Below are 22,633 nucleotides of genomic sequence, written 5' to 3' on the forward strand. Positions count from 1 at the left end.
ACCGTTCTGGGGCACTTTTGACCACCATTGTCATTGTTCCCACTATGGTTGTCAATGGTGTCAAAGAACTGTTTGGCTAAAAGCATTCTTCCAAATATCTTTCTCTGTGTTCAGCCGAAACAAATGCACTTATACTGGTTTGGAACAACTAGAAAGTGAGGAATTCATGACAGAACTTTCTTTTTGGGTGGACTGTCCCTTTAAAACTTGTTATGTTTGATCGTCTTTGGTGTATTCACCTTTTGTGTAGAATTGGCAGAATTGTTTGTCGTTTTATAAAGCAGCTTCTTGAGGTTTCACACCCTGAGATGCTTTTTAAAACAGTATTTAAAAGGTTCCCATCTAGTCTGAGCTCCTCTTGGCTGCTCTTTCCCCATTATTAAGTGAAAGTCAGCCGTTTCGAAAATGGTTTTATTAAACAAATTGTTAGTTTTGTTATGGAATAAATTATTATGTTTGCAAAACTATATCTTTGAATTTCAGACATTTAAGCGTGCACCTTTAGATCAAAAGTTTAAGATGACAAATAATTCCCTCAAGCATTGTTATTTTTATTTATATATATATATATATTGTATATACACCAGACATTTTAGCCTATGTTAAATTTCTTTTACTCCAGAACACAGCCGTGACAGTTTTTTCTTCTACTAGGTTTATCCTTCTCTGTAAATGGTCAATGTACTAAATGCACGCCAAAAACATTTTCTTAAAAACTTGCCTTTTTGAGGATTTTTAATGTGACCACAGATACATTTTTTGAATCCCTCCGCTGTCTTTTTAGACCTGCTGTGAATGACAGGGATCACAGTTTATCCGCCATCTTCAATAAGATTGAAACAATAACACATTTACACGGCAAATATTATGTTTCTGTCTTCTGTCAAATGTGGCTCGACTGATCTGCAGTGCATCCTGGGTGCATTCACATCTGTCTGTGTAAAGAGAGCCGTAGCATCCCACTGCAGTCTCCCCTGTTCTGTCCTAGTGGATCGCTGTTTCAGCATCATTTTATTAAACATTCTGCTCGGAGAGATGTATAAAATGCTTCAGGTCCCCGACAGAGCGTGCTGCAGATAGTGAGAACTTGAAGAGATGTGTGGAACTATTCCCCTCCCTCTCTGTGTGCATCTGGACGGGTGTGCACGCGTGTGTAATTGGTTTTCTCCTCGACTCTCTTGAGTCAGTGGCCTCGGAGAAAGAAAAAAAAACACGCCGTGTGGTTGGGCACCAATTAATCTCTCTTTCCCTTGTGTCTTTAAATTCTGTTATGTCTCTCTTAGCTTTTGTCTTATAACATAGTACTGCAGTCTATATCTCTACAACCGAAGAGCATGTTGCTCTTGGGAATGAGTAAAAGGACTTGAATATGAACTTATCAAAATTGGAAAGTAAAGGAAAATGGTTGAGAAAAGGCAGAAGGGATCCAATGAAGTTCGTGCATCTCAAACCTGTCAAACAGTCCTAAACTTTCCTTGAAGTGATAGTTCACCCAAAAATAAAAAATCTGTCATCATTTACTGGCCCTCATGTCATTTCCAACCTTTCTTTCTTTCACAGAACACAAAAGAAGATATTTTGAAGAATGTTGTTAACTGGCACCCATTGACTTGTTTTTGCGTTCATACAATACAAGTTAATGGGTGCCACTGCTGTTCGGTTACCGGCCTTCTTCAAAATATCTTCTTTTGTGTTCTGCGGAAGAAAGAAAGTCATACAGGTTTGAAATGACAAGAGGGTGAGTAAATGATGACAGAACTTTCAGTTTTTGGTGAACTATCCCTTTAAAAGATGGAGAAAACAACCTGGCGATGCCCACATGTCATGCCGGTATGTTCTGCCCTGGCAAACCTCACTAGCATATTCATAAAATTATCTAAACATCTAGCTTTTTCTATCTGGCAGACCGACACCGAAGTCATGAATTAACAATCTAAAGAGAGAGAGTGAGAATATAGTGAAAGAAGAGAAGAGCAGCCATCTGTTCAAGTTTGTGCAGATCAGCGTGAAGTGGAACACAGCGGGTTCATGTCCTCAAAACAGAGAATCAGTCAAGAGTCCAAAACATGAAAACAAACCTTACCTGACCCGTAGCGCTGACGCCTACCGAACCTGTACAGTTAAGAACGTCAATCCACAATAAATCGTTTTTCATTCTCTTCACCTTCCCCCTTCCGTTCTTTGTGTTATTTTCTTTTATTTAAAACACTTTAGAATTAACAAAGACTTGTCTCTCACACAAGTTCCACCCTCGCTCTTTCAGTTTAAAAAAAGTCTAGATTAAGTGTTTTTATTCAGGAAGTTATGGGTTGGTATTTATGATTGACCTTGAGAGAACATCACTGGCAGTTCAATCACTTTTCTTATACAGCTTCAGAAATAGCAGGTAATCGCCAATATTGAACTCGGGATGTTGGACTGGATTGTGCGACCAGTTATTCATTTTCTCATATTTCTCTTACAGCTGGAACAAAAGCAGGTGACGCCGCCGTTCAAACCTCAGATCACAGACGACTACGGTTTAGAAAACTTTGACACGCAGTTCACCAATGAGCCCGTACAACTAACGCCAGACGATGAGTGAGTACTTGAATACGTTACAAATGTTGTGCCTGGATGAACAGTTCCAAAGTCTTTTTGAATTGATGCCATTTTGAATGACAAATTATCGTAGAGGAACAATTTGAGTGGAAAGTTCAATTGGATTGAATTGTAGAATTTCTTAGACAGCATGTGCTCGAGCTCACATGGACTCCAAAAGTCTAAAAGGGATAGTTCACCTAAAACTGAAAATTCTGTTATGATTTACTCACCCCTGTGACATTTTAAACCAGTAGGGCTTTCTTTCTTCTGCAAACCATAAAAGAAGATATCCGAACAAGGCTGGTCCCCATTCACTTATATTGTATGGACACAACACCATTACAAGTCAACGGGCACCGCTTTGTTTGGTTAACATCATTCTTCAAAATATCTTCTTTTGTGTTCTGCAGAAGTTAAACAGGTTTGAAATGAAAAGAGGCCATTGCACATTGAGACGATATTTGCGTCTGAAATGTCTGCACGTTAAAAATTAAATACGACCTCGCATTGTGTCAATCACATTTACATAGAAAATTCGGACTGGGTTCGATTTTCTGCGTTTTTCGCATCCCTAGCAAGCACTTCGAGAGACGCAGTACAAACGAGTGCCAAATACAAAAATGTTTGGACTGTAGATAGGTATAGATTTTATGTGCACTGTCCCTTTAAGTGATCATGTAGCTCAACTGGTAGATCATGGCATTTGCATTTACATTTATGCACTTGGCAAACGCTTTCATCCAATGCGACTTACAGGTCTTTTTCATCTCTATTTGTCTTCCCAGAGAATCAAACCCACAACCTTTGCACTGCCATATCATTACGTGATTGATTTTTAAACCCGTAGTTTCAAGTTTTGGCTCCTGCAGTGTTCCTGTTTTTCAACATGACATTTTCTAAAAGATCCGTAATTTGTGACCGAGCAATCACTTCCTATTTTCCAAAAGCCTGTTCAATCGGTAAACCCATAAATTCAACCAAAGCGGTTCCCAGATTTGAATTACAAAAGACAAACTACTAGCATCTCTAAACATCTTCCAAATGTTTCAATGGAAATTACAGTCAGTCGTCACTTCTGCGGAATCCATCTTATGAGCGGTTATGTAATAATTTAACGACTTCAAAGTTACACGCCTGCGCGAGCGTTTAATAAAGGGGCTTTCCAGTCAACTCGAGTCCGCTGGTCAGGACGGTGAGGTTTATGTCCAAGATTCCCCTTCAGAAGCGAGAGGAAGATGAAGTGAAATGGTTTCACCATCTGGAAGCTATGGTCAGGAGGTGATGATGTCATATGGAAACGTCCCCTCTGGAGTTTCTGATTGCTTTACAGTATGAGGTGCGCTGAAAGGAGCCGCATTGAAAAGGAAGCACAAAGGCCGGCCCTTAAACCCGATTGAAAACCGCAGATTCAGATGGAAACTGGCTTTAATCAGTGTGAAGTGAATTCTTTTAGGCGTTTGAAGTCTTTTCTTCTGTCACTCGTTCGTAAACTCTGGTCTTGTGAATAGCGAGAAGGTGATTAAAAGCGGCGCTAAAAATGAGAGAAAGCAAGTCAACGCGGCGCTAAAAAATGCTCATTCATTTGATAGCTAATGGAAGTATGAGGACTTGGATTAGGGGACGGAGGGGGACACACGGCATGAATGCCTGAAAGAGAGTCTTCAAACATTCCTGTCATTTTCCAATCATGGCAGCCTTTGAGATGCATTGTTCTGTTGAGGTGTATTTCTCTGGAGAAGCACACTAGAGCTCACAATGACTTTTGTATCTGGTTGAATTTGTTGTTCTGATCTTGATTTATGGAGACAGCCGCTCCTCGGGATACTTAAGAGTATTCCTGTTTTCAATTTACATTAAATGCAACTCCAGAAATGGAAGTGTGGGAAAGAGACTAAATGGGTCACATACTAGACAAGTGAAATCGAGCACAGCTAAGCTGTTTGAAATAGGAAGCAAATAAAGTTAGGTCTAAAATACACTTTAGATAGACACAAACATATCAAATAACATGTTTTGTTTACGTTTCCAGTCAAGATTGCTAATGTTACGGCGGCTAAATAAATAGTTACTATTGTTGTTATTCCAATGTCTCAGTTCGTGTGTATGAAGAGTTTACTTGCGAAGACATTTTTCACAAATCAGCTGTTATTTTTGAGTTATGATCACTTAATCAAAACAACCCGACTGCAGTTTCATTGATATTAATTGGAAAGTAAGTATGATTTTAGAAAATTTCGCAAACGTGTTTTTGGTTACACTTTACAATAAGGTGGTATTTGTTAACACTATGCAATATTTTCATAGCAAGTATTAAAGATACTGTATTTCATGTTAATTTCAACATTTACTAATATATTTGTAAAAAAACGTTTACATTTCAAATTACAAACTTTTTTTAGAGAGTTAAGGTCTTTGCACATACAGTCCGAAATTTTCATATGTGTTTTTTGTTATTTGGCGCTCATTTGTACAGTGTCTCTGAATTGTTAAAAAGGCCACTCAAAATGTTTGACGGATGAGAAAATCGAACCCGGTCCGATTTTTTTATGCCGGACGGAAATATCAGAGGCAGTTTGTAAATGTGATTGACACAACGTGAGGTCGTATTTATATTTTAACGTTCGGAAATTTTGGAGGTAAATTTCGGACTCAATGTGCAGTGGGCTTTACAGTCTTTTATAACATACGTTTCTGTTGTGTTTCATGATGTTTACTCGGTTTGATCATGCAATTTTGGTCTGAGAGCTGGATGTCAAATTTACAGTAAGGGATCATTGGGGACATTCCCTGTGTCCAAATTCGCATACTATCCACCCTTAACAGTATTAAACGTTGAAATCTGTATAAATGAGTATGCTTATTTTCGGTGAAAATTTGTAGTGAAGATCCATGGACAATCAAACAACTAATATTACCCACAGCTCATCGCAAGAGTTTAGTGACGCTAAACTGCATTAATGAAAAGTGATGCTTCACTAAAAAAACTATTTTAATTATACCCTAAACATTACATAACAAACTATAAATGCAGGTATGCTTACATGCAAGGATATGCATACTGTTTTGCTACACACTCATAACAGTACATACTTTTAGGGCTTGGTATAAGTAGGCAAACTGGGACACAGCTATTGATTCTCCCTAGTTTTTGCAATGCATTGTGGGAATTTTTAGGTAACAATCGTTAAGGTGAACTAGAACGATTCCATGATTTAAAACAACCCTTAAAATGGCCGACTCTTTGGTTAGTGCCCTCACTACCAATCAAGGCAGCTGATTGAGACGCACCCTATAAAATATCAGCTACTATAAAGTTGTCTAGACAACAAACATAAGAAAACATATGAATTGATTAACATTTAGAAACAATTCAATTATTGTATCAGGAGTAAACTTTGAACATGAGCTCATGTCTGTTGTGCACATTACACACTTTTTATCTATTGTTTGTGTCCCTTAAAAAAATCTTTGATTTTGGACATGACGTGGTATCATGACTAAATTTACGCCCTGGTCTGATTGGTTAGCTTGTAGAGCGTTATGTTAGCAGCTCAAAGTTTGTTCAATTCCCAGTGAACGCACACTCATAAAACATACTGCAAGTTGCTTTGGATAAAAGCGTCTGCCAAATGCATGAATGTAATTATCTTCTCCCGCCACATTTCGATAGCCCAGCATGCGCTTTGCGTCACATTTATTCCTCATTTCAAAGTCAGACCTAACAGTCGCGTACACAATCATTTCTGTCTACATGCCGAATGAAGTCAATTTGTGGGTAAACCCGTCGCTCATAATTAGCAGAACGCACTGACAGACAGTAATCTATAGAGCCACGATGGGTTCTTAGTTCAATAAGAGGTTTCCCAACCAGGCTTCAAAGGAACCAAGCAGCCAGACACTTCAAAAGCAGAACGAGCTCTGGAACAGCCTGACGTCCCACGCGATAGAGGAAGGGGACGGGGGGGAGGAAGTGATGGAAGCCTTTTTTGTTTGACGAATCTGGCAGACGAAAAAAAAAGGGGGATGGGGGGAAGAAATCCTGCTTTCTAAGAGATTTAGTCTGTTGGATTAAAGGAAAGTGCATCCGAAGTGGGATGTGTCTCAGAGCGCGGTGGATAGGAAGAATTGGAGTCTGGTGTGGATAGAGACGTGACTCTGCTTTTAAGCGCTCACACAAACAGGTTTTAAAGGAAAGTTGAATTCCTAATGGACAAAAATTATTATAACTTTTTTCTTTTTTTGGTCTGTAGTTTAGTCTTAAAGGGAAAGTTCAGCCCAAAACTCCAATTTGCTGTTTATTTACACACCCTCAAGCCATCCGAGATGTAGGTGACATTTTTAGTTGAGTAGAACCATAAAGAAGATTGTTTGGTAAATCCGCACCCCTCTCTGCTTCATATGATGGGAGTATATGGGGTCCACCTGTGTAAGAGTTCCTAAAGCACATAATTTTTCTAAAAGCACTTCCTGGTGACATGTTGACGTTCGCACGATATTTTCATAAATTTGAACATCATTTTTAATAATAATAGCCATACTGAATGGCCTCAACAACGTACCACACGCTGGTATGCCATCCGCCACCAAATACTACAAGAAGAAGATTGTGTGCAGTGGCTGAATTTTATGGCTAATATTATTAAAAATGACGTTCAGTTTTATGAACATTTTAAATGATTCGCTTCTCGAAACTTCAACATGTCGCCAGGAGAATTATGTGCTTTAGGAACTCTTACACAGGTGGACCCCATAGACTCCCATTATATGAAGCAAAGAGGAATTTGGATTTACCAAACAGTCTTCTTTATGGTTCTACTCAAGAAAAAATGTCACCTTCATCTTGGATGACCTGAGGGTGTGTAAATCAACGGCAAATTGGAGTTTTGGGCTGAACTATCCCTTTAAAACATATGATTTAAATACCATTACATATGCCTAAATATTGTGTTTAATTTTTTACAAATTCTAATTTTATACTGCTGTTCTCTAGACGATGTGTTTTTGTATTTTTTACCTGCATCTAGTAATTCTTCAACAAAACATTTCTGCAATAAAGAGGCTTGTTTATTTTGGTCAACGCACAAAATGTCCCCCTCTCCGCGCTCTCTTTTGAAACACGAGTCTGATGTTATAGAGGTGTCATTCATGTTATTTTAGGTTCTCTCTCGCTGGAGGCATTTCGGCCCTGTGTGCACACACGCACACAGTCGAGTGGCCCACTGGAGACTTTACTCAAACAGACGCAGGACAAACAGAATCCAGTGTTAAACCAGGTTCTGGTGAACTATCAGTTCTAATAGGGCTTGTTGGAGGGGAGAATTGTCCTCTGTGGACCGTGTTTGACAGAATGTGATAAACGAGTTTTAAATGGTTTCGGTATTACAGCATAGAAGAGGAGTGTTGAGATATCCTCAACAGACTGATAATATACATCATTGCATTCCAGGGGTTCTGTAAGGAATAGGCCGGAAAGTGAGAGGTCTGCCATTGCAGGGAGACTGTTGACATTTCTGTAGACATTTAAAGGATTATTGCGGTTAAAACAATAGTCACATGGAGTAAGACATGTTGAATTTCTGAAACACACCATTTGTGGTTAACTGGCCTTTTGATGCAGATGGAAAGGGTTTTTGTTGTTGTTGTTATTGGGCCGCTTTCGCAGTGTTGCATTTATGTGCACGCCAACTTAAACTACACTGGCCACCTCAGGTCATCTGTCGATGAATCTGTGTTGAAGTGTAAAAACACAAAGATCGGTGAGAGATATGAGACTTAAAGATTTAGTAAACAGGGCAAAATAACGCAAGAGCGCAATTGTAAAAAAACGGCGATGAGATTGGACATTTCTGCAGAGGATTTACTAACAAGGCGCACGTTTAAAAACACGGGCGCAATGTTTGACTACCATAATGATCAATGCAATCTAATAGGAGCAGCGCGGGGTTTAAGACATGCGTTTTGGGTGTTAAATAAAGCTGCAAATACCAGTACAATGATGACAGAAACCTTAGAAAATCACATTGTGTGATTCGTTTAAATACTCTCCTCCCATAAAGTTTGCGACTGAAGAATGCAAATGCAAAAAGGTCAGTTGCAAAAACAGCTGTCAAAGAAATAAACAAATGAGACATTTTGCCACTTTGCCACTTTGTAATAATAACGTTCCATCTGCATTCTGAGACATTTTGATATATTAAGTATTAACGTTTTTGCAGTCCATTTGACTTTATAGGCAGAAGCTTTTGGTTTTAGTTTAAACTCTAAGTTTTATAAACAGTTGTATGTCCAAAATGTACACAATGCAAAATCAAAAAAAATCACATATCGTAAATTGTCACAGAATAAGATTATGTAAATAGCTTAATTTTTTTTTTAATTCCAGAGAGAACCTTATATTTCCTATTCACCTTATAATAAAGTGACATTTGTAAAATAGATTGATAGTGTGGAGCTGTAGATTGCATAGGTAAAATAGTAAACATTTGATGAGAAATGTTTAAGTCAATTTTCAAAAAAAAAAAAATGTATTTCAATCATTAAATGCAGACTTAAATAGAAACATTTGTGTGATTTCTCATGAATGGTTGTTTTATCATTGTTCCCCGGCAGTGAAATGTAAGGAACCTGCGTGTTGTTACTCTTGGAAATTGCAGCACAGTTATTCAGAACCGGTGATTCCAGCCAGATCTTGCGGTGTTTGAGTACAATATGTTCAAATGGATAGTCCACCCGAGGCCAAGACACAGTGCAGGAGATAGGACACGGTTGAATTGTTACTCTCTCTGCGCGTTAATAATATTTGTTCTCTTTCCACAGGGATGTGATAAAGAGAATAGACCAGTCAGAGTTTGAGGGATTCGAGTACATTAATCCACTGCTGTTCTCCACTGAGGAAACCGTATGAGGGAAGAACTGTTCATTCTGAAAGATGTGCGGCTTCAAGACTACGGTTGAGTTTACCTCAGACTATGTGTTCAAGACAATAGGACGGCCATTTTTCTCTTTCAAACTGTTGACTAAGACTTCAAGTTCCTGAATTGTTTCAGGGTCGCACTGCAAGTACGAACACGTGGAGAAACTACACGGAACAGTTCCCCAAATTTCAGCTGTTTGTCTTCCTGCTTCTCGGCATCCTCTTTGATTTCGATGCCCACGTTTGTGTGCGTGCTCCATCATCGTGTGCCTGCGTCCATCAGAGACTACATTTCCCACCAACCCTAGCCGAACGTGACGGCTCTAACTTATTGTGCACTTTTATTTTATTTTCTGTTCGACTTTTTGATTATCTTGATCTTGTATGAGGTGCACCTCAAGCAAAACAAGAATGTATAATGTTAAAAGGTAACGTTCAGACTTGTATTATAGTGTAGGTAGCCAAACTAAGAATTTATGATGCCTTTTACGATGCAAAGTGGCACATTTTAATTCACAACCGTGACGGTTCCATCCACAGTGCTTCGAACAACAACGCTTTTAATCACCCGTGTTGATTTTACAGAGTAAATGGGAGACAAAGTGTGTTTTATGAAGAAGTGCCTCAAAGATCTCAAATTCACCCTAGTCCACTTTTAATCGGAGTTTGTTTTCTAGTGCATCATCCAATGAGGATGTTGAATGCAGGTGTGCTTTTTCATTGACAAAAACACACAAGAGCTTTTTCTTTGATAAAAACCGTCCAACTTATGTAAAAGACATGTGGTTCAATGGTTAAGTCATATGAAAGAGCCAATACTTTGAGTAACTTTGGCCAGTTTATATGTAAAAAAAAATTCTCCAGCAATGAAATAGTCCCAAACAAATCCAAAGTGTGTCATACAGACTAAACAGAATTTGTACGTTAAGTGGAGCGACACCTGTTTTCACATCTCTTACACTTTGGTCTTGAACTCCGCCAATACAGATAAGCCAAATGAGAACTAGAGGATCATAAACTTACTGTTGTGTAAACTAAATTGTAACATCCACACACAAAATCACACCGATGCTTTTCTGTTGTAACCATGTCAATAATAATCATGTGATCTGTTAATGCTGATGTTGAAAGACAAAAAAAGCCTTCATTTATATAGCGCGGTCTGCATTGTGGTGGTAAAATTGTGCAGAAGTGATGCAACAGAATCTCACATGATCAGAATCAAGGAAACGGTGGAACTGACTCCATAGACACAATCAGATGTTCAGTTAAAGGGAAAGTTCACCCGAAAAAAATAAATCTGTTACCGTTTAATCCTCCAAAAATCGGTCAAAATCAGTGGAACACAAATTTAGGTATTTTAAGAAATGTCTGTGGTTTTGTGTCCATAAAATGGAAGTCAACACGGGCCAATGTTGTATGGTTACCAATGTTCTTCAAATTAGGAGTGAGTGGGGTTAACTATCCCTTTAAATTCAACCCATTATAACACGATAGGAACACACAGTTAGCACAGAGTTCAAACCTTTACATCATTTGGTTCCACAGGCTTTGTTTGGAATAGAATATGAGCCCACTACCTACCAAACATGTAATCTGGTTTTTTAATAGTAGGTAAAATCACAACACAATCAATTGGAAACTATTTTGCATTTTAATGAATTAGCGGTGAATTGATCAGAGAAGTAAAAAAGAAACCGGCTGTGATTGAATTTCTGGATGACCGCAGAAAGTAAGGTAATGTATGCCATGCAATACAGCCAAAAGACATTTGCATAAAATATTAGTGAATAGTTTATGAACTGCACTGAAAGTAAAGGTAGTACAAGCGTCATCCTAAACACAGCCGTGTCCTCCACACGCATCTTCTCCAGCAGGGAACAAAAGCATCTATATTTAAATACCAGGCCACATGGAAAACATCTTTATATTTATCTTCATAACATGTAATTTCCCTTTAAGAAATAAAAACAGCCAATGGCAGGACAGCTTGACTGATAAATCCCTCACAGTGATAAGGTATTGTTTTATCAAACCACTAGATGTTTCCTCTTTTTTTAGGAGAAAGTCGGCAGTCTTCAACATGAACGTTTTGATGAATCAGACCTGTGTAAGGAACTGCTGTGTTTTTAAAAGATTAATTAGTTTCTTTGTGTCAGACAGACAGTAGCCAGATTAGCAGACAAGCTTAGAACAAAGAACGTGCCGGGAGATAACCGCCCGACGAACATTAGAGATAACAAGGCAGAGAGTGACGCTCGATTTACCCTACCATGTTTTCAGCTCTATAATGAAATGATGGTACAAAAACGGCACAAGACTTTTATGAACATTTTATGACGGCACGTGCCGATAAGTTTCAGTTCTGCTACTTTATGGACTGGCGATGAGCGGCATGGAAGTCTAGTTCGGTGTCTATTTCCAGGTTTGTAATGTAAACGTGGTCCTACATCACTAAAGAAAACGGTCACATGATATTATTTAACGTTAATTTAAAAAAACGTGATTATATTTGCATCTGTATGAGAATAGGTACTAAGGACCAAGAGTAATAAACCAACTTCCTTCAACCAACGACTGAATTCTCCACCAGCCTGAGCTAATGTACAGATTCTATGTAAAACAGGTTCAAGATTGTCCACTGATTCAGATCTGTTTGTGTTTATTTTTTTTACGCAAATGCGCTTAGCATAATTCTCTGTAAATATTTGTAATTTAACCCTTAAAAACTAAAAAAAGAAATAAATCTTTTTCTGCACCATTATGATAGATGATCTGAATTCAGTGTCCCAAGCACTGGTCAATAAAATACAAGCTCTTGTCCCTAAAAGCAATCGTCGTTACATTTTTTAAACAAGAAAGATTCATTATTTGTTAAACTGCCAAACATAAAAGCGGTTTCAAGCTTTTCTTTAGTTCGTACGTCGAGTCCAAAGCAAATGGCACACTTGTCGATGTGCTAAAGGGGAACACTTTTCTACTTAGTGTTTGTTTTATAAATAATTGTAAATGAAGGCTATAGTTATAGTTATATAGCTGAAAGTGGAAGAACACAACTGTAAACCAGTTAACCTTCATTGCAATAAGTTTAGATTTCTGTCTCGTGATTTCTTGGTGTGGGACAAAAGAGTAAACAATGTCATGATCTGGAGAAGACGTCACTTTGACTTTATTGCGTTTTTCTTTTGCAATCCAGTTTCAGAAATGAAATAAAAGGGTTGAGATAATCATAAACAGAACATCTGAAAGGTCCAAATGCTTTGCAAGCACACGCTGGAAAGCACAGATAAAAGAATCAGAAAACTGGTTTATGTCTTCACCAGACGATATCTTCATGCATCTCTGATAAACACTGTGCAAGATGTCCATCACATTCCATTTGGGAGAACCTGAAAAAGACCAGAGAAGCTTTTTAAGTATTAAACACGATATCAAGCACACACACAGCAACTATGAAAAACAAATAGAGAAAAAAACTGCTATTGTTCTGTCACAATACTTTCAGGGGTTGGTGGAAATTTGGCCATTTGTCAGTCAGCAGGTAACTCATCCATAAAGTGTTAGTATGTAACGTAAAAACAGTGTTTTTTTACAGAAACGTGCTTTTAAAACTTTCACAGTTTGCTTACGCAATACAATTTCTCTCTTGCACAACGAGTAGTTTTAAAGGAAGCGTTTTTGGACTCTTGTTTTGATCCCTCACTTTCTTTCCAAATACATTTTGGATGTGTGTTGACAGCTTTTCAAATGTAGAGAAAAATTGTTTCTAAATAGTAAACAAGAAAGCCAACTTCCTGGTATTGCTTCACAAGAATTTATTGGTGTCCAAAAATTCTACCTCCTTAAAGTCAAGTGAACTGACGCTCACAACCCATTTTATTTCCATAGTCTATTATGTACCAGAATGAAACCAGGGAGCCGAAATGGGTTCAAAAGTCAACCAAGAAGGCAAATCAAGAGCGAATGGGTTGTATGCGCACGGAGCGATGCCGTATTTCCTCTCAAATCTCACGAGGCTCTGATACATCCGGCGCATGTAGCGTCCATTGGGAGCAATGCCGTTTTTCACTCGCTGGCTTCAAGATGCACATAGGATTACGGTCAATGACGTGAGTCAAATTATCTAAACATAACATCATACATCGATAACCAAAAAGGAAAGCACCTCAGGCTCTCCGTTTTAAGCTATGTTCACAAATTTGAGAAAAAAAACTTACTCGAGGCATGATCACAAAGACACATTGCAATGCTCAGCCGTAGTGATGTCAGTTTGCTCAAATTTGAGCGCTATCAGAGGGAAGTGGATTAGCTGGCTGAGATTTTAGTGGATGTGCATCATCACCCCGTGTTCAGACTAAAAGGACAAACATTCTCCTTCTCAATAATTTTCACCATCGAATTCTGAATATTAACACCAACATGTATTAAAAAGAAGTCCATTTTGATTTCATGTCAACTTCAAGGTGCACTATCTTAAACCTCATCCTCAATAAAATTCACACAACTTTACAGCATTTTAACTTGTTGGTTTCATATTAGATCCTCATTTGTCTACTTATTTCCATTTGGGTGGAATTGTCCTTGCCATTACAACAGCAGCCACTATAACAACACCTCAAGTACTAAAATACTTGGTAACACTACAATAAAGTTGTATTTGTTAACATAAGTAAATGCCTTAGCTAACATGAACTAACAATAAGCATTATAGTGTTTTTAGCATTTAATAATATTTGTTACTACTAGTTAAGGTTTATTAGTTCAATATGCATTAACTTATGTAAACAGTTGCAACTTTTGCTTTCCAAAATTTGTTAGTAAATGCTAAAATGAACATGAACTAATATTAATAAATAATGCTGAAATATATTGCTCAGTGTTAGTTCATCCTAGCTAATGCATTAACTAATGTTAACAAACACAACCTTATTGTGGTGTTAACAAAAGAACAAAACAAATCTAGTAGTATACTAATGTGTCAATGTGTATTGCACACACATTGCAGTACATATCTCACACACAAATGCAGGCTAATAAGCCCATTTCAAAACCGAGGTCATCTGGTCTATGTGCGTTCTGGAGAATGTTTACAGTACAAATCAGAAATACAGATCCTTCCTCCCCCTAAAACTCTGCTGGTTTCCACTCGCGTTCATTTGTTTGTATTACCTTTCCCTTAAAGCCTCCTTCCTTTCCTTTCTAATCCCTTTTCCAACCCCACCATCAAACCTCAAAACCGTTCTGTGTATCTACACATGCCAACCCACCAGTTCTCTTATTCTCTCCATCAGGATTTCCAACTCATCACCAGTCTTTGGCCCTTTGCTCACATCTCCGCCCTCGGAAACACACTCTCCACCGCGTTCCATATCTCAGTCCTTATCTATTTCTCCCTAGACAAGAGTGTTCATTGTGTCTCTCTCATGGGACTGCCTGTGTTCAGCTGTGCTCTGCAGTCTGGCCAATGTACACACGGCGGGCAGAGAACGGGCAGCGGAGCACGCCAGTCCTGCTCACTCAACAAAGTCCTGCCTTGTTCTAGTACGTTCGGCGCTGCCCACCGCACCGAGGGCGCTGCGTTCTGGGCCTCGCAAGAATCTGGTGACTTTTTGACCGATTTTGATGAATATATGTCCTTCTTTGAGTTTTTCTTCCTCCTCTGCATACGAACCCTCGGAGTCGGCTGCGATTCGACACAGTGTTTCCTCTTTCTGAGCAGTAGACTAAAGTTCACGGGCAGAAAAGTTCACAAACAATCTTTTGGGACTGTTGAAAATAAAAGATGACACCTATAAACGGGTTGATACATTATGTCTACGGATTGCTAAAATGCACATGAAGGGAAATGGTTATTTATCGCTTGCAGCTTTTTATATTTTCAACCGGATATGCTAACACCAATTCCTAATAAATGGACATTTTCTAAAAGTATAAATACATAAGTCTTCTCATTAATAAAATCCAAAATCGCATGCATTATACAAGAATTAGAAAATGTGTTACGAAACGCACAAGCAGCAGTACATAATAACAGCTGCTAAGCGTTGCTATGTTTTGAAAATCTAAGAACCTTCATGAAACAAACAATCGGACGAATATTGATGCCATCTGAATTGTGTCCTCTGCTCTACATCTGCAGATATGAGCTCATATTCATGAACGGATTACATAACCAAGGCTGCAATCTCCATCTCCAAGTGCTCCGTAAGCACCCGAGGCGCTAGCACTCAAATCCATCTCATTTAGGCAAAATAAAATGTCTTTTTCCAAAACATGACTAATTTTAGTTTGGACATTCAGAGGAGGGGATAGAAAGCACAATCCTGTCCATCATCACTTCATCAAACCACCTAGTCTAAAAGTTTCCTGAAAATGACTGTTTTGCCAGGGGAGGTTGTATGAGTGTGTATGTTCTGGCTTAACCTAAAGAGACAGCTAAAGTCTCCTGTGCCAAATATGATGTCAGTCTTCTGGCATCTGATGTTCTGGAACATGCATCTGCCTTTCAATGAGAACAGATTCTCTTCCACCATTCACACGAAGTTGTGTTCTCTCAAAGGGTCTAAATGTGTTGGATTGTAATGGGAAATATTTCATCTTGGCTATTAAAATGACAAACTTCTTAAATCTTTATTATGTGTGCTGTCTCCAAAAGCAACATAAAAATGTACATTTTATCGAGGGATATTGTGCTTAGGGTTGTCCCTCACTGGAAAATTTTCGGCGGCCACCCAAGCAAACGTTTGGCCCGTCTGAAGCAAATGAAATCATATTCCACTAACTATTTTCCCCCAATATGATTTTGTTGTAATTTCCTATTCTGCACTCCCATGTAAAAGGTACAAAAGTGTCAAAATTAAGAAATCGCTCAAATTTCGGCGAACCGACAGCACTACGGATGTGCACTGTTAAGTGCCTCTGTGATCATGCAACTAGTAAGTCCAAAAGTTCACTTTGCTTTTTTTCATATTTGTTAAATATTCCTTAAAACAGAATGCCTGAATTGCTTCTCATTTTTGTTGTAGACGTATGGCGAAGTGTTTGAATAATTGTTGATAGTATTCCTGTATGCATCATGAAACGAAACGCCATTGTTCCCTATAGCTGCAGATATGACAGCCTAGCTGAGATTTTAGTGGAAGTACGTCCACGGCCCGTATGCATATACACCATTAAAGAGTTTTAACCGTGCCTGTGGGAAGAGTGTTTTAATCCATCCATCTTCTTCCGCTTATCCGGGGCCGGGTCGCGGGGGCAGCAGTCTAAGCAGGGATGCCCAGACTTCCCTCTCCCTAGACACTTCCTCCAGCTCTTCCGGGGGGACACCGAGGCGTTCCCAGGCCAGCCGGGAGACATAGTCCCTCCAGCGTGTCCTAGGTCTTCCCCGGGGTCTTCTCCCGGTGGGACATGCCCGGGAAGGCGTTCAGGGGGCATCCGGAAAAGATGCCCGAGCCATCTCAGCTGGCCCTCTCTCGATGTGGAGGAGCAGCGGATCTACTCTGAGCTCCTCCCGAGTGACCGAGCTTCTCACCCTATCTCTAAGGGATCGCCCGGCCACCCTGTGGAGAAAGCTCATTTCGGCCGCCTGTATCCGGGATCTTGTCCTTTCAGTCATGACCCACAGCTCATGACCATAGGTGAGAGTAGGAACGTAGATTGACCGGGAAATCGAGAGCTTCGCCTTGCGGCTCAGCTCCTTCTTCACCACGACAGACCGGTACATGTGACTGCATTACTGCAGAAGCTGCCCCGATCCGTCTGTCAATCTCCCGTTCCATCCTTCCCTCACTCGTGAACAAGACCCCCAGATACTTGAACTCCTCCACTTGAGGCAGGAACTCTCCACCTACCTGATGTGAGCAAGCCACCCTTTTCCGACTGAGAACCATGGCCTCAGATTTGGAGGTGCTGCTTCTCATCCCAGCCGCTTCACACTCGGCTTCAAACCATCCCAGTGCATGCTGGAGGTCCTGGTCTGATGGGGCCAGCACGATGACATCATCCGCAAAGAGCAGAGATGAAATGTATCTCAAGAGAAATTTTGAATGAAAACCTTCTAGTTTCTTACATGCAAGTTTCTTTAACAGATTTAGTTTTTCTGTTCATCTTTATGGAAGTCACCCACTGAAGTATGTGAAAGCAAACAAGACAACAAATTTTACACACAATGATTGTTTTCCATTTTGTACTCTACATTTATGTAATAAATGAAATAACAAGCTAGAGTTTAATATATGTAAACACGTTGGAAATACATAATTTAAAAAACTATTACTACTGTGTAATTGACAAAATTTGCACAAATGGAGATAATTTTGCCGCTGTTAAATTTAAAAACCAAGACATGATAAATAAAAAAATAATCAATCTCACCCTGCAGGAAATGCCATCAGACACATGGGGCAGCACTCCAGTTCTGGTTTAGATTCCTCTTCTCCCGAATTTATTTCCAAGCTTAACATAGATTCTTCAGATTTTGTTTCAAGTCCCGATCCAGACCCTCCTGCTCCTGATTTCTTTCTGAGCTCTGATCCAGATCCTCCAGCTCCCGATTTAGTTCCGAGCTCTGATCCAGATCCTCCAGCTCCCGATTTAGTTCCGAGCTCTGATCCAGATCCTCCTGCTCCTGATTTCGTTCTGAGCTCTGATCCAGATCCTCCAGCTCCCGATTTAGTTCCGAGCTCTGATCCAGATCCTCCTTCTCCTGATTTCGTTCTGAGCTCTGATCCAGATCCTCCAGCTCCCAATTTAGTTCTGAGCTCTGATCCAGATCCTCCTGTTCTTGATTTTATTGCAAGTCCTGATGTTGTTTTCAGCTGTGTTCCAGGTCCTCCTGCTCCTTGTTTTGTTCCCACTCTTAATTTAGATCCTCCTGCTCCAGATCCAGATGCAACCACCTGAGTTCCAAAAACATCCCTCTCCCCTTCTCGTCCATGCCGTCCTGTTGGGACTGAACTGTTCTGTCCGTATCCGTGCACAGAAAGTGTTTTAGTATTCAGTTTAATTCTCTCGCCCTCTTCGTAGCTCAGGGGTCTCTTTAATGAGCTGCACGTTTTGACTGCTGCATTCCCATGATCCTCTGTGATTTCCACACATTGAGAGACTTTCCTTGCTGGGCAAAGTCTGTCGCTCTGTTTATCTAATGATGCATGACCTTCTAGGTGCTGATGCTTCGTAGGTTGAAGGTCACACACTGATGTACCCTCCCCTTGATCTGTACGGGCTGTTGATTTCCCATTGTCCTCTACTGTTGGAGGGCATGAAGTGAGGTCATTCAAAGGAGGAGGGTGAAGAACATAAGATGGAGCGGGCAGACCCGGAAGGTCAATATCTTTATTTGAAAGGCCCCACTTCCAGTCACTTACTTTTTCCACAGGAGCTCCCTGCAGAAGCTTAGAGAAAATAATACTGTTTACAATCAAAACTTCTAAATTAGATCCCTCTGTTGGCAAAATCATTTTCACATCATATTTTTAAAGTTGCTGTTAAATGTTGGAGCTTTGTTCACTCAGCGGTTTGGAAAAGAAGCCAAACGGAGGTATGATGTAATGATGGCAAACATCCTTACATCAATACCAAATTTGCGTGTAACAAGGAGCCAGTGAAAAAAAACTGGTGCCAAACTGCTGCTCGAGCCACATTTTCCTTTTTTTTAACAGTTAAGACAAAACATAATTACATTATTTTTAAATATATGTACCGCATAATTAAACCGGACTTATGCTTCATTCGTGTTGTTTTGCTTGAGCAAAAACTGAACACATAATTTCCCCTTATTTCATGTTTGCTCCAATAATAAAATAATGTCCATATTATCTTATTTATGGGTACATTGTGATTACAAAAATGTAGTGCGTTCACCCTGAGATTGTTGTATAGCATACTGCAGGTCATGCATAAAACAGTTACCCCTCAGTTTTAATACATTAATGTTAATTTTATATCAGATCATAACCTATCTAACATATTCGATAGTCACAAATAAAATCATGTGATTTGTACCTCATGTATTTTTTTGCAGTAACTGGACCCTATTCATGGAAAGTGCAATCATTACATAAACATGTTTTCCATGAACTAGACTGCAGACTACATCCATTATGCCAGTGCTGAATAACAGAAAGGAAGAATCTGTGCATCCATCCTCATGTCCATGGAAAATAACACCAACCCTAATGTTCCCATGGCATGTACAGAGGAAAACAAGGAAAATGTGAGCGTAAGGGTCTCACAATTAGAGGGTTAACTTCTGTCTCCACTCTCCAAAGACAATGATTTATTACCGGTTTTATATTCGTGATGGAAATTGAGTGTTTAGTGCATTGGCTACATCGCCGTTGCTTCCTGTATGAGGTCATCATCACTGGACCTTACAGTGTCTATTTACATGCAATTTCCATGCACATTTTGGAATTTGCCATGAAAATAGCTGTGGAAGCTGGCATGACATTAGATCATCACCAACCAAAATCCATTTTAGAATGAATAAAACCCTCACAGATCTCTCACACTACATGAATTAAGCCACTTTATAACTGTCATGTTAACCCATCTATTATTCAATCTAGTTTCTTGTTATTATTTACGTGTGACTTACTGTGGATGAGGGTGGCGGAAGCGGAGGAATACATTCCTCCTGATGTGTTTGCAGGGTTGGGCAAAGGGCTGTTAAAGTAAGAGCCCAAATTCTCTCGTCATCATTTAATTCAGATCTCTTCCACCATGGCACAGCAGCACCAGGAGATCTTGACAATACAACACAGGAATAACACGTTATTACATATAATCATGCATTTGTGTAAACAAATTTGTATCGGATGGTGAAGCTGTACTCGTTCTAAATGACTGCTAGTATTTTAAACATTGTAATTAGAGATGCACGATAAATTATCGCCGACATCGGTATTGGTGGTTAAATGGTCATTTTTAATGTTATCGGCCGATAATAAAATTTAGGCCGGTATATTATAGCTTGGGATTCGTTCAAAGATATTTTTTAATACTAAAACTGACCAACAGTAAACATAATCTAGTATTTACTTGAGTAAACTGTAAATGTCTAGAAAATACAGTGTTTTTGAACCTTGCTATAGCATTTTACAGTATTTACTAAAGTTAATCCACCACTATATCCATATTATTATTCATTACTTAAGTTGTGGGTTGCTTAAGTCCTGTTAGGTTGTGGGTTCGACCTAGGGGATTGCAAATACCTATGTAAAATGTATAGGATAAAGCAATGTAAGTCGCTTTGGATAAAAGCGTCAGCCAAATGCCTAAATGTAAATGTACTATAGTAAATCCTGTAGTATTTGTATGCTGCAATGACATCAGCTCAGTTATGGACACACTGACTATTTGGATCAAAAGCTATATAAAATAAATGATGCTGAGTGGTAAATATATAAGGTTATTCCTAAACAATTTCATAAAACGTCTTACCTGTCCGTAAGTGTTTTGCTGCAGTGACTTTCCTGCACCCTGCGGAAACTCTCACTTGTGTTTTTGACAACGGACTGCTGCTCGGGTCTACATTTCTCAACTGCTGGTTTCTTTCGTTTTAGTTTTGACATCTTTTTCATTCAGTTGTAAACACAAACATCCCTAAAGAAATTCACGTGGCTTATCCGCACAAGTACTATATCCGCGGGAGTTCCTTCAAACAACTTCCGCGTTAGGTCGAAAAGTTTTTTCAGTCAACTCTGCGCTTAAAATACGCAGTACACATGACGTTTTTAAACATTTCGATTTTGAAGCAACAAGATGTTCGTATATTTTAAATAAAATTGACTGAACTTTAATGTTTTTACACATGTTCACACCAAAAAAAGCTTTATTCAGGTTCGTTTAACTTTTTTTTGGCAGGTTGCTGGAAATTCCGTGACGTAAGAAAAGCACACCAACATTAGATTACATTATGCAGGAACATGGTAAAGAAAAAACTAGAAGCCATTTTCGGTGGCCACCACTTAAATAAACGATCCATACGAGGTACCTCAGTGAGCCGGGTGGAGAGGCTGAGGCAAGGATTGGAACCATCTCGCCCCTGGATGAGAATAACAGAAAGTTCCAGTGCTGACACCGATGGTTCCATAGCCACACAGTGAGAAAGTACAATAGCAGATGAGTATTGAGTAAGACTGGGCTGTCTGTTCAAGAATGGAGCCGGGGAGACTGTGTCCAGGAAAGAGCGCTTATGTCATTAGGACTTGTGTGAGGAAATGTTGTGAGCCGTCACCATGGTTGCGGGATGAAAAATGTAAAAATAGCGGGCGCTGCCATGGGCTTCCAAAAGCTTTCTCAAGGCCCTGTAGGAAGAAGTGTGAGATGGAGAGAGAGGAAAACAGTGTGCAGGTGAAGACATTTCGTTTTGTCTATACAGGTTTGACAAGTATTGTATTCTGTATGAACTGATGATATTTGAAATAAAGCAGATAGAGTTTTATTAGAGCCACAGCTATGCTTGTCAACAGCTTGAGCTAAGCAACTCCTAAGTTAAGAAAAGAAGTATCATCTTCAAGATGAGTTTAGGCTGCACCGCGTGTAGAGCTTTACTCGGCATGTATCTGTAACCAAACCTCTGCTCATTCTAGGCTTCCATCGTGTAACTGAAGGAGATTGAGTTGCCTCTTCTCCAGAGAGAGCGGCGGGCACGGCCTAGCACCAGAATGATTAAGCCGCAGGTCTGACCTTCCTCTAAAAGGTCACAGACAGCTGTTATAGTGAAAGAACAGCCTATGCTGGGAAAGTGAGACAGCATCTATCACTGCTTATTATTAAGTCATTTATGTCAGTTTTGCGTCTCTTATATTTGTTTTTTACTTTAGCTGGGTCTGCCAGATATACGTTGATTCTGTGTGGTGTAACTTAGACCGGTGTCTAAAACTGCACGGCAACACATCGATGCAATACACAACATTTTAATTTCAACCTACCAGGTCAAGTCTTATTATTCATGGCTCTTTGTTTCATTTTTTCAATATTCATTCCACCCCTTTCAGAGAAAACAACACGTTGGCTTTATTCCAAAAGTAAGTAGATTAAACAAAACGAATTAGCAGGTCATATTCGCTCATTCCCACGCTGTTAATAGCGCATGAAAGCAAACATTCATAATGCGTCTGCCATTTAAAATAT

The 22,633-nt window shown here is 39.4% G+C and overlaps 2 protein-coding genes and 2 long non-coding RNA genes across 8 annotated transcripts in view; 2 read left to right on the forward strand and 2 right to left on the reverse strand.

The window, feature by feature from the left end:
- The window catches only part of prkcz (protein kinase C, zeta), a 71,353-nt gene extending 61,087 nt beyond the window's left edge, over nt 1-10,266 (forward strand). For all 5 annotated transcript variants that reach the window (XM_056772359.1, XM_056772360.1, XM_056772363.1 and 2 more), the window contains 2 exons: nt 2,465-2,580; nt 9,400-10,266. In XM_056772359.1, the coding sequence (XP_056628337.1) occupies nt 2,465-2,580; nt 9,400-9,487 (204 nt within the window). In that variant the 3' untranslated portion in view covers nt 9,488-10,266. The remainder of the gene's footprint in view (nt 1-2,464; nt 2,581-9,399) is intronic.
- The window catches only part of LOC130439811 (uncharacterized), a 29,625-nt gene extending 7,995 nt beyond the window's left edge, over nt 1-21,630 (reverse strand). Inside the window, exon 1 of the long non-coding RNA XR_008909500.1 lies at nt 21,492-21,630. This is a non-coding gene — a long non-coding RNA (uncharacterized LOC130439811). The remainder of the gene's footprint in view (nt 1-21,491) is intronic.
- si:ch73-70k4.1 (uncharacterized) lies at nt 12,644-21,481 on the reverse strand. Its single transcript, XM_056772364.1, has 4 exons — nt 20,939-21,481; nt 20,094-20,241; nt 17,870-18,888; nt 12,644-12,885 (listed from the first exon to the last, which is right to left on the reverse strand). The coding sequence occupies exons 1-4, from the start codon at nt 21,076-21,078 to the stop codon at nt 12,813-12,815; spliced, it is 1,380 nt and encodes a 459-aa protein (XP_056628342.1). The 5' UTR covers nt 21,079-21,481; the 3' UTR covers nt 12,644-12,812.
- Nucleotides 21,631-21,716: 86 nt separating the features above from the next.
- LOC130439810 (uncharacterized) lies at nt 21,717-22,426 on the forward strand. Its single transcript, XR_008909499.1, has 3 exons — nt 21,717-21,850; nt 22,090-22,244; nt 22,324-22,426. It is a non-coding gene; the product is annotated as an uncharacterized LOC130439810 (long non-coding RNA).
- The last annotated feature ends 207 nt before the right edge of the window (nt 22,427-22,633 follow it).

This window comes from Triplophysa dalaica, chromosome 18 (genome assembly GCF_015846415.1).
Source record: "Triplophysa dalaica isolate WHDGS20190420 chromosome 18, ASM1584641v1, whole genome shotgun sequence".
In the NCBI taxonomy this organism is placed as follows: domain Eukaryota; kingdom Metazoa; phylum Chordata; class Actinopteri; order Cypriniformes; family Nemacheilidae; genus Triplophysa; species Triplophysa dalaica.